At 37.6% G+C, this 13,043-nt stretch overlaps 1 protein-coding gene across 4 annotated transcripts in view; it reads right to left on the bottom strand.

Annotated features, from left to right (window-relative positions):
- Positions 1-652: 652 nt before the first annotated feature.
- Positions 653-13,043, bottom strand: part of klc1b (kinesin light chain 1b) — a 43,446-nt gene continuing 31,055 nt past the window's right edge. For 2 of the 4 annotated variants that reach the window (XM_053502291.1, XM_053502292.1), the window contains exons 14-16: positions 4,718-4,845; positions 3,405-3,462; positions 653-3,125 (exon numbers count right to left, since the gene is read on the bottom strand). In XM_053502291.1, the coding sequence (XP_053358266.1) occupies positions 3,045-3,125; positions 3,405-3,462; positions 4,718-4,845 (267 nt within the window). In that variant the 3' untranslated portion in view covers positions 653-3,044. Of the gene's footprint in view, positions 3,126-3,404; positions 3,463-4,717; positions 4,846-9,495; positions 11,294-13,043 lie in introns of those variants that run through there. The other 2 variants (XM_053502293.1, XM_053502294.1) reach the window with 1 other exon arrangement.

The raw sequence follows: 13,043 nt of genomic DNA, 5'->3' as shown, positions 1-13,043 counted from the left end.
CAGCTGAATTCTGCCTCATTATGATTGGAGCTACACATCCTGCTCCTGTGCTCCCAGTGATCCAGACCCCATCTGCACCTACTGACTCATCCCTATGCTGAACTGGACTTCATGTTAATTTAAATAATTTCTGTTTATATTGTACTCTCAGCTGCATAACACACATGGTGTTATATTATCTCTATCTGTTATCACCCAAATGAGGATGGGTTCCCTGTTGAGTCTGGTTCCTCTCAAGGTTTCTTCCTATTGCCATCTCGGGGAGTTTTTCCTTGCCACTGTCGCCGTCATCCTTGGCTTGCTCATCAGAGAAATTTCATTCATTCATCTCGTTATTATCTAGAGACACTTTTCTCACACATACACAATTTATTATTATAATTTTTAAATTTTTTTTAATTTTTTTTTGTGAATTTCTTTCATCTTTGTGAAGCTGCTTTGAGACAATGACCATTGTTAAAAGCGCTATATAAATAAAATTGAATTGAATTGACATGCTGTAATAATCAACATCAATCAATAATCAACCACAATTACCCACAATGTGTTCCTAAATGTTTTCAGACAACCTGTTGTGTTTTATTCTTATGACTTTACTGAAGTGTACATATTTAAAATAAAGCAACAGCAATCAACAAATAAAAATACCACAGAAGACTGAAAGATTTATTTTCACCTCTGACATCACAGAATATGAGGATAGAAATCATACAGATGGCAGTTTTACCCATCAGCAGGGCTTCTATAGCTATTGTTCCCAATACCTGTGGAGTTTAAAGGAAAGCATTTTACAGTTAAGCTGAAGTCATGCAGAGCGCTCTTTAGAATCCATATTGACCTTTTCCCATCACCATCACATCACATCACATCACATATCGTCTACCAATAAAAGTCTTCAGGGCTTATAAAACATTTAAATACACTGCCTTGTGTAACAATTTTAAAAAATCCTTCTTACATTAGCTTTTGGTCTTTGTTTTTTTTTTTTGAAGAAATATACTACATGCATCATTAAAAAAAAACTATATCATCATACACAAATGTAACTCACAGTTAATACCAATATGACCGTGATTTAAACAACTGACAATCAGATTTTTTTTACTTTTACCGCAACAATGCATTTTTATATAGAATATTACAATGTTTACATTTAAACATAATTGAAGCGTTTCATATTCATTACATAAACATTTTAAAAATTTGGCATTACCTGAGAAACTCCCATACCGCCCACATTCAACAAACTGTGTGCTTAATTGGCAAATCATTATAAAATCACTGGTTTCCCAGTTAACCTAGTTCATACCAAATTTCACTATAGTGAAAATATTACAGCGCAGGTTTCAGTAACACAAAACAGTGGAAGGATCAAGCTAAAAGAAAGCTCCGGTTATGTGCAAACATGTTCTTTTAAATAAAATAGCACTCAGAATAAAAAAAAAAAAAAAGAAGAAGAAGAAAAAAAAAAAACATTCCACCATCATGTTAACGTTTACAGTAAAGCCCAGGAGTAACAGACATTAACATTATATAATTAAAAGACACATTTTTCACTTTTAAGAAGCAGTGTACAGTAAGACCGCACATAAAACAAACCTTTACGGAATTGTAGTTAGTGTTTTAAAGACATGTAGTGCCATGTTGTATAAGGGTTTGAGTCAAAAATTATCCGCACTCTGGCTGTAGAAGTTATTTGCATTAACTTTTAGAAAATAATTACAAATACATATTTTTTTATCCTTGCTTTTCAATACACTCTGTCTGTCTGACAACAAGCTTTCGTATTCTCTCGTTAAAATACAATTTAGTCTGAGATGCGAGCCACGAATGCACTGCAGTCTTCACTTCTTCATCAGAAGTGAATTTTTGTTCTCGTAGGGCTGCTTTCAGGGGATCAAGTCTGATGGAACAAGATCAGGACCATATGCAATGCTGTCATCAGCCATGTATGTAGATGGGCGCCTGGGTCCTTGTTGATGGCCAACACATATACGACTGTACTCAAACTTCTCTATCTATTTATACACGCTTCTTCACAACAAAACACTGCATACGAAGTCTTCGATACTGTAAATAACGGCACCAGTGGAGCATCCATTGTTGCTCACACAGCAGTTACAAATGATCCAACTTAACATGTTCACACCTGCACTGCAGTGACTGGGAAGATGGTAGCCTTGAACGGAAAGCACTAATAGCACAACAGATGTTTTAATGTAAGCAAAGTGTGGATAATTTTTGACTCGTACATTGCTGTTGGGTCAGGGTTTGTTTTTTGCTCAAATCTTAAAACTACAAAGATAATGCACGTCAGTAACCAATATTCCATATTTTAGGACATTTCTTTCGACGGTTTTCTGATATCCCATTTCCTACAGTAGCTTATAGCAATATAGAAATCGTCTCTGCAGGAGATGAAAGTGTACATACAGTAACAGTACAGAACCAACATGATACATTTCTCATTTCAGCCCCCAGAAAGTAAAAAGTATTTACAAAGTCTGACATTTTTCATGTTAAAAATAAACATACCAACAAGTTTCAAATTAACATTTATACAAATCTAAAATGCATGAATAGTTCTGCTACATGACCCCAGTAAATTTAACAATAGAAAAATGTTTTGTTTTTTTCCTCTCAAAGTTGCTAACTAAGAATTAGATAAACTAATATGGCACCATCTAGGATATGTTTCCTGGCTAAAAAGGTAGTCGACAGATTAACCCAAGACACAAATACCCTGTAACATACTGTAGCTGCGAGGGGAACAGTGAGAAAGTGTAGTAAAAGAAAGTAAGGAGAGAAAAAAAACTTCTAACAAACTGTAACAAATTTCTAAACTGTATTTTGCATTAGTAAGAGTTGGGGATTGGTGTAACAATACAAACTCTGCAAGAGAATGGGCTAATTTATTTCAGGACCACATTTGTGCATAGCTGAGCTCTTGTCAGGTGTGGCTGGTATTAAAAGAGGAGCATCTGGGTCATGAAGTAGGAACAGCATGGTAAGGTCATAGTTGGTGTTGTAGATGCATTTTTTTTTCAATTTCCACTGTACAGATCCAAATTACTGGAGCTCAAGCCGCGGCTCTGCCTCAACCTGTTTATCCCAAGGGTCTGATACTGCAAAGGAAAGAAGGAAGAAGGGAAAAGAGTTGGATACCAAAAAAAGAATTACGTGTTGCATTATGACTCCATCATGAATAAACTTATTAGTTTATTTTAGCATATATATAATTTTTTTTATTCATCTCAGGCTCTGTAACATGTTTGCAGAACCTCAATGTCCTTTTAACACCAGATTTAAGCTGGCTGCCAACTCAAAACCTTGTAAGCAGTGTGTTCATGCCAGAGTAAATACTAGGAAAAGGCTGAACAGTGGGGTCTGTGTGTAGTGTTTACCTGGAAGGGATCATCATTTGTCCTGTTCAGGTAGTTGAGGGAGGCAGCACGCTTCATACTATTGGGAAGAAACGATGAAGAAAAGGAAAAAGCTCAATTTAACTAATACATTTACATTTAGGCATTTGGCAGACGCTCTTATCCAGAGCGACTTACATTTTTATCTTATTATACATCTGAGCAGTTGAGGGTTAAGGGCCTTGCTCAAGGGCCCATCAGTGGCAACTTGGCGGTTGTGGGGTTTGAACCTGGGATCTTCCGAACCTTCCGAACAATCTTCCGATTGTGTAGCCTTTAATCTATACATGACCTGTTTTATACAGAATCCATCATTGATTCCATTGAGTATTTAAACCACGAGCATTTTGAGGAAATTCTCTTGTTCAACAGGCCCCTGAGTGAAGAAACAGAAAGTAAGAAGGGTGCCACGGTTATCTCTGGCTGAGAGTCACAGGGGTGTAACAGGTTGTTCTCTGGGTGGGAGGGAGCTCATTTGGCATGCGGCCTCCACATCAGCCGGAATGTGCGGGGGCTCGGCCAGTAAAAAAATTAAATGACTGGAGTTTAATAATGGATTTTCAGTCCTTCTTTAATAATTGGAAAGTATGGAGCAAAGGGAGTGTGTCATAAGTCAGGAGAAATGGATAGGGAGCTGAGTTAGGATTGAGGTGCTTTATAGTGTCATGGACTTTTAACATTGTGGAGTGCTTACTGCCACCACAGCTACAGGAGGGAAACAGCCATGTCAGCTTCGTCTTGGATACTAGACATGCTGCAAGGGCCGTCTAGAATGCCCTGAATTTTGGCTTGTTCCCGACCCTACCGAAACGCGATAGCCACGCTGGCTCTGTCGGTTTTAACTCTTACTTGCCGCAGGAACTAAAGAACTGGCTCACCCATTGATAAACAGCAGACTTAATTTACTACTAATTAAAATTGAAGTCCAAATTGTATTATTCATTGACCCATCAATACCGCAGTATAGGGTTGCGGGGGTCCTGGAGCCTATCCCAGAGGACTTAGGGCACGAGGCAGGGTACACCCTGGATGCCAATCCATCGCAGGGCATACACCAAAACGCTTATTTACACAGTACTGGCAATTTGGGAACACCAGTTAGCCTAAACTGTATGTCATTGGACTGTGGGAGGAAACCAGAGTACCTGGAGGAAACCAACCAAGCACGGGGAGAACATGCAAACTCCATGCACACAGAGGCAGGAATCGAACTCAGACCCTGACTGTGAGACCACCTTGAAGGTCCAAGTGCTAACCACTACAGTAATTGTGTTGACTGTGTACTGTGTACTTACTTAGAGGTCGAGCGCGGCTCTGGAGGTCCATTTCCTTGCAGTTTCTTCACCAGCATTTCACTGCTTCTGCGCAGCACATCTCTAATCTTTCCCAGAGAGCCACCCCTGTGCAGAGCCCCACTACCATCCTTTAAACACACACCAGCACTTATTTACTACATTTATAAACATACAGTACCATTCAAAAGTTTGGATACCAGTCAGACGCTTAGACACAAGTTAAGATTTCACATTTAAAAACAATACTGCATTTTTTCAAAACCATAAAATAGCACATTGCATTAGGTAATTACATAACAACAATAACAATAGTCGTCAGTTGTTATTTTAAGACATGAAGGTCAGCTGTTCTGGAATAGTTCTTGCAAGGACAGTTTTATTAAGAGCATTTGCAAAACCTAGTAAGCACCATAATGAAACTGGCTCCCATAAAGACCATTCCAGGAAAGCGACACCAAAACAGACCTCTGAGGCAGAGAAGTTGTTCATTTAGAGTTACCAGCCTCAGAAATCACCAATTAAGAACTAGCACCTCAGGTAAGAGCCGTTATAAAGGCTTTACAGAGCAGAATAGTACAGTAACAGATGCAACTGTTTGAAGGAGATAATTGGATAGGACACCTTCAGCATTGTTTTACAATAGAAAAAGAAATAAAAATTAGGAAACACCATGGAATGAAAGGGTGTGTCCAAACTATTTATTGACATAAACTTACAAAACACACACAAGTCTGGAGAGCCCCACTTCTATGCTAGTATGGATTTAAAATGAACAACTACACCAATGCTCAGTCATGTAGCTGTCTAATCTGGCAATCAAATAAAAATCATGCGTGCACACAGGTCAAGAGCTGCAGTCACCAGAATGAGAGGGTAATTTTATTGACCTCCTGGAATTTTCCTGTACAACAACCTTAATGAGAAGTGCACAATGCTTACACAGAATGCTGGCCAACACAATAAAACATCCAATAACCATCAGTTAAAAAAACACGTTGAGAGAGATCAAAGGAAATGATGGTTTGAGCTGGCAGTACGGCTACAGGTCATTAAATAACCACTAGGAGCAGAAAAGCATCTCAAATCGCACAACAAGCCAAACCAGAAGAGGCTGAGAGATGGAGATTGGAAAATATTAGCTGGTCTGAGGAATCTTTATTTCTGAATAGACAAATTAGAATATAATTAATCATTAACAGCGTAAAACCATGGAATCAACCAGCCTTGGGTTAACAGGAAGTGGTGATGGTGGTGTAATATTCTGGGTAATAGTTCACGTATTTTTGGCTCTTCTCAGGCATTAGTATTCCATGGCATAGCTGGGAATTGTTGCTGAGTATGCACATGGTTTTATGGCCACAACCATCTTATTATGTACTGTTCCAGTATGATAGTGTGTCACATCTCCAAGCACAGATGTCTGAAACTAGTTATATGATTATGAATTCAGTGTATTCCACTCAGAGTATTCCTCACCAGTCACCAGAATCCATGTGTGTGTATATATATATATAGATAGATAGATAGATAGATAAATAGATAGATAGATAGATAGATAGATAGATAGATAGATAGATAGATAGATAGTCTAAACATAAATGTTTTAGTACTCATTTTTAATGTTTCTTGTTTGCATTGAAACATCACCAAAAATGAATACAATTCCACACAGAACCCCCCAAAAAATGCACAGGGCAAAATTACTGCCACCCTTAACTTAATATTTGGTAGCACCCGCTTTGGCAAAAATAACTGAAATCAATCGCCTTCTGTAACCATGAACAAGTTTCTAGAGACCTCTCTACTGGAAGTTTGGATCACTCTTCTTTTGCTAACTGGACAGTCAGATTTAAAGGAAGCCTTCTCCCAACTGCTGTTTTGAGATCTCTCCACAGGTGTTCTATGGGATTCAGACCTGGACTCATTACTGGCTATTTCAGAACTCTCCAGCGCATTGTTTATAACAATTTCTCAGTGCTTTTTGAAGTGTGTTTCGGGTCATTGTCCTGCTGGAAGACCCACGACCTCTGGTGAAGATGCAGCTTTTACTGGCCACTACGTTGAGCCCCAAAAGTCTTTGGTAATCATCAGATTTCATAATACTGTTCACACAGTCAAGGCATCCAGTGCCAGAAGCAGAAAAGCAACCACAAAAACATCTTTGAGCCTCCACCCTGTTTGACTGTAGGGATTGCATTTTTTTCCTTAGAATCCTTATTTCTTTTTCTGACTACAGCCTGTTAATAACAGCAATGCTCTTTTTGCTTATTAATCCATAAAAAAAACCTTTATTATTTTAAATGGCCAAACTCATTCTGTTTTCTGAAAATAATGTTTGTTCAAATCAGCTAAAGTAAAGATGACTCTACCTTATAATGACAGTCTGACCATGACACTTAAATTACATGCTCTACATGTCCTGAGCCTATTTTTACTGTTTTTATTTCATGTGGTCTGGCACTTGACAAAATAAAAAAATAAAAAAAGATCCTGGACAACAAGCATAGTGTTAGCTGTCTCGAACACTAACCCTATGCTGAATATACAGTTATAATACTGCAACAAGATAACCATTTCCTGAATGTACCAAAACTCAACTAAGGTTATGGTGGCACAATATGGAAATAAATAAAACAGCAACTATATTGGTTTCACATTCCTGGATTTATTTTAACTAAGCTAAAGCTTTTCTGAAACATGTCTCTTTATCCTATGACTGCAGCTGCACCAATGACCTTGCATAGAGTAAATTATTTTACCCTCTGAGGAGACTGTGACTGCTGACTTCACTTAAAACCCAGTTTAATCCAGAAATGGGCAAATATGGGACCTGGCTGTTGGTTGGAGAATATCTACTTACCTCAGGTACCATACGCTAGCTAACTTTGCTTTAGTTTGAAGATACTGTGGTGGTCAACGTTACTTGGCATTTGACCCATACCCTCCATGTTGTTCTGTGCCAACTCCTACATTTCTTGTGGCAAGTTAAACTACAATGATTCCAGTTAGCTGTTAGCTAAAGTGATGCATAGCACTCAAATCAGCAACGCTGTTTCGCTTAATATAATTTTAACTTACGAGATACATCAAAATTTACCCCTGTACAGTTGTCACGATAGCTATAGAGATGAAAACCTTTTTGTACCAGGCTGCAAACATGTATTTCTGTAGTAAAGTTGGACGTTTTAACATGGGGTCTATGGTGATTGCTTCACTTTTGCTGCCAGTCTCTGGTCATTGTCATGCCTAGTGGACAATTTAAGAACTGCAAGTCAGGTAATCACCAATTACATTCAATAAAATAAAACTTCACAAAAAAAGCAAAGTGTAAATGGCTCTATGATGCAGAAAATAGGAAGTGGACTGCTATGATGTGTTAAATGTTTTCTTTTTCCCAAAAAAAATATATCAGTATTCACACCATAATTGATATGATCATGTTACGATCAGAAGAGAGATGTGGCAAGAAAAAGTATGTGTAAGTCGAGAATACTGACAAATATAATGTGCCTAAAATAATAATAACAAAAATTTGACCTCTTATGGCAAAAAAAAAAATGGTAGTGGAAAAAGTGAATCGTTGAAATGAATAACTGGTTGGCGACCAGTTAGCCAGTTCCAAAGATGCCTTCAAATCTTTGGCTGTCACTTGTCACACTTTACCTCATTGAGAAATCTTCATTGTGCTCTTCGGGCCATTTTGGGCATCCACTTTTTGGTAGACTAGCCACAAAGTGTCTCCATTTACCCAGCTGTAGACTAGTAAATTTCCAAAGTCTTTGAAATCACTAACACTTACACTTAACTTTGAAAGTGTTCTGATAAAACATTTTCATTCACTCTGTCATTTATCTGTATAAGAGGCCGAACTCCTGCTGCAGAAAATATCCCTAAAACCAATTTCTCCTCAAACTTTCACTGACTTCTTTTCACACTTTGGATTCTGTCTTTCTCCAGTCTGATGCTGGGCGTAAACGTTTAACTAGCCTTTTGATTCTATTTGTTGATGAGAGGATTTCTCATTGCAGAGTTGGGTTTTAGTCCAAATTCTTTTAAATAGCGAGACCCTGTATGCCAAAACTGACCCTTACCCTGTTTATTGCTGAACTGGCGAGCAATTCCACATTAAGAGTCTCTGTCTTATCTCGTCTTCTCATGCAACCAGCCTTTTTGAAGGACTTGAAAAATTTAGTGTCATTGTAAAGCTGCAATATGCTAGAAATTACAGATATGAAACTATCAATTTCTCCAGCAATGGCTGAATAAATACAGTATATATATATATATATATATATATATATATATATATACACATACACACACACACACACACTATATATATATATATATATATATATATATATATATAGTGTGTGTGTGTGTGTATATGTATATATTTATGTATGTTCGTGTCTTCCTGACAGAAGTGCTGTAGCAGTGTTTTGAAAATCATTACTTAGAGAGACCACAAGGAGGCGCATTGATAAACATGCAGTCTTCGAGGACAGCTTGCCCTCTATTACTCCAGTATATCAGAAAAAACACATTTCAGACTTTTACAAAGAGATAAAAAGATAATAAAATTATTAATTTAATGTTAATTTATGTTTAAAAGGGAATGGCATTTTCAGTTCCTCTAAAAGTGAACTAAATGGAGTATCCCAGACCTCATGGTTTGATTCCATAGCGTTTAGGTTTCTGTTTTTATGTCCTACAAAAAGTTTTAAATGTGAAAAATTTTCTTTAGCCCATTTTTTCATGATAAACCACTGCCAAACTTCGCAAATGAAATCTTTATTGAAGATTCAACAACCACAATGCAGACAGATGAATAGATATATATATGCAGTTCTAATCTCTACGATAGTGTCTACAGGTCAGCACTACTGCTCTAGAAAACCAAAGTTAACATCATATATATTTATATATATATATATATCTCAATAAATAATCCACATTCCACTAAACACAATAATGAAGTCTATTAGAATAACAAGACAAATGTTTGTTCGGGGTTTACACCCTTTACTGTCTCGGGGAAGTGTTTCGGTGAGATCGAAGGTGACGCATGTTAATTGCAAGAAGAAATCAGAAATGGCGTAGTCGTCAGGCGATATGATCTAGGTGTGTAGTGTTTAATTAATTACACAAGTGCACTACTGACATAACATTCAGTTAACAAGCTGAACCTTAGTGTAGACAGAATCCTCTACTTTTATTTTAGAGGACAGATTGCAGTCTGGAGTACGACAGCGACTTTATTCACGTGCAGGACTTTTCGTTTTCTCTTGGTGTTTTACCTAAGGTGCATTTAAAAGCATTTGATGAATTGCAAGTGCCTCATCTTCTTGATCAGACTGCAGACATGTTACCTCAAGACTGATCCCAAATCAGCATTCCCTTTTTTAATCAAATCGAGAACCTTAATATATCTATATATGTAGCGTTCAATGATTATATATGACTAGAAGACATAAATGTAGTCCATTTTTTGTTATTTCATTAAACCTTCTCAGTCCCTTTGTTTTGATACTCTGGTAAACGTTATAGTTAAATTCTAACAATACACACCAGAAACAGTTAGGATCAGCTGACTTTTTGGAACTCCAGTCATGTAACAGAGCAAGCTTGAGAAGGAGAACTGTATTTATAGTTATTTCTCTTTTGTCTTTAAACCGTAGATGCTGGAAAAAATGTTACAGCACTGTCCAGCAGAGCAAGAAAACTGGAACCATGCCCTAGACTTAGAGCTACTGCGATGTCATGTTTAAACCAAAGACATAGCAAGCATTTACAAGCGCTGTAAACATAATATGGAATTCAAATTAATACTCAAGGATAATAATAATAATAATAATCATAAAAAAAGCAGAAAAAGTCTAATGTCCATGCCACTTCATGCCATCACTAACTGTAATAATGTTTACAGGCATAGCTGTCCTCATCTTTTGGTTTACCTTCGGATATTTTACTAGTTACAATTAGGTAAAATATAAAAATAATAATAATAATAATAATCTGGAAAAATCACAGATTTAAAATAAAAAAGACGGACATACAGGTTACCAAACTTTACATGTTCAATAAAGGCCAATCAAATATGAGATTGAAAACGAATACAGAATAAAAAAAAGTAATAATTTACTGCATATTTTAAAACAAATTCAAATCTCAATACTGTGAACGCAGTAAAGCAGTCTAATCAGCAAAATGAAGCATTTGTTATCCATTTACCCATGTTGTGAAGATCACTTTATACAGCTAATACTGAATAAGAAAAGAAAGAGTGACAAAGGGAAAGCAGACACAGAGAAAAAACAGCTACAATTATCAGGGATAGCGGAAAGAAGAGAAAGAGGAAGAAAAAGATAATCGAGCGATAGGAGCAAAAAGCGACCATCCCAATTTTCTGAGTGAACAGGTGAAAGCATCAGGGTGCAGTCTCGCCGAGGACCCGGGAATGGGACAGGATGATTCTGCAGGTGGGTAATTGAAAGACCAGAGGGAACAAGAACATCCTTTGCTATGTGATGGGGAGGAAGATTAAAGTGGAGGGAAAATCTTGATGGCTTATGCCTAATAAAGAGAAAAATAAGAGAACAGACAGAGAGAAACCACACCATTGAGAATCACAAGAAACTCTGTAAGTAGCCTGGTCTAGCGCTAGTCTCCTACGTCTAGCTGGAACTAGAAGTCTTTCCTTTGTTTTAATTATTCTCATGGATGTCACACTAATATTTATGTATTCTTGCGTTAGTACAACATGATGATGTCATTATTTGTTATTAAAATATGTGCTCTAGGGCCAGTTCTTGGCAAGGCCAACACATGAAGGGGCAAGGCTTTACCAAGTCTTCACATGCAGCTGCTGTCCTGCTTCATGGGCAACAGAAAACTGATATACTAGGCTTTTTCCAGACAGGACAGATAAGTGGAACTGACTGGAGGAATCTGAGCCAGACATGATATAGAGAAGCACAAATAAAGTGCTAAAGTCAGTGTTGTATCTAAACATAGTAACCTGTTACAGCACAAGGCTAAAGCCCTAACATTAGCTGAAAGAATATTAAAAAAAATTTTCAAATAGATAGTGGGACAAAGTCCACAAAATAGTATTCTTCCCCTGCTATATGCAGCTTTTCACACAAGTGATGAACCACAATATGCAATATTTTCCTTTTGGTGGAAAAATATAAAAATATATAATACAGTACATATCTCTACCTAAAAGCAAAGCTGACAACCTTCTCTCATTAGTTAACCATCTAAAACTTACTGATCAAATTTATCATTAAATAACCTCACTGCAAAGGGTGTGAAGACACACGCAGGTTATTGCAGGCGATGGTAGAAGCACACAGAAGTGGAAATAGTAATTTTTTCCGCATCCTGTCTGAAATGACAGTCCAGCGGGAAAAAGAGAGATAAATGGGTGGAACTTTTTCTAGGGCAACAGCTATGCTAGGTCCAACAATAATGCATTTGTTCAGCTGTAGTAATTTCTGACAAGTTTACAGGCCTTAAGCAGGATCACTGAGTCAGTTCACGTTTTTCGCTAGCTGGGAAGAACTAGCTTCAAAATGACACAAAAGCAGGGTCAGTGATGGGCATTGTCTGACTATGGAAGTGTGGTTTTGTTGTTCTACCCTTTGTGTGACTCCGGCAGGGGAGTGTACGTGTGACTCAGCTGCAGCAGCAGGGAGGGTGGAAGCGGGCCTGGCACACTCTGCCCTGCGCGCCATCACAAACCTCACACACATACGTAGCCTGCCAATGCTGCAGTAACTCTAAAGCAAATAAAAACTGGTCTAGGCGTGGAGGTTGTTACACATTACTGGATTCATGTCTAAACTGAACGATGACTAAATGACTGGATGACAAGGAAATGACTAAATAATTAGTTTTTCTTTCCTTTCCTGTTTCACAGTCCCTGCTCATCCCATGCTGGCTTTCGTTCTGTAGGTGCAAAGGTGACATAGGGACTGTTTAACTGTAAGCCTCTTTATTGAAACTAGCTGTTATTGTTACTTTGCTTTTTTCTAATTCAAGATGGAGCCAAGGACATCATGAAGAGAGTACAATCCACCACATCCGGAAGAACCGAGCTCATTGGCTGATTGGTTGTCATGGCGATGTTAAGACCAACAAACTAATGGATGCAGTTGGTTAGTAACACAGACAACAGCTCGAACGTAATGTACTTGGGTGCACAATTGCATGCATAGTTAGATGATGCAAAACAAAAACTAACAAAAAAAGGTGAAGGTCATGTCCAATTTATGAATTAATGAACCAAAAATACACTTCAAGAACATGAAGAACAATT

The sequence above is a fragment of the Clarias gariepinus genome, chromosome 8 (assembly GCF_024256425.1).
Source record: "Clarias gariepinus isolate MV-2021 ecotype Netherlands chromosome 8, CGAR_prim_01v2, whole genome shotgun sequence".
Lineage (NCBI taxonomy): Eukaryota > Metazoa > Chordata > Actinopteri > Siluriformes > Clariidae > Clarias > Clarias gariepinus.
This window is presented reverse-complemented; position numbering and strand designations above follow the sequence as displayed.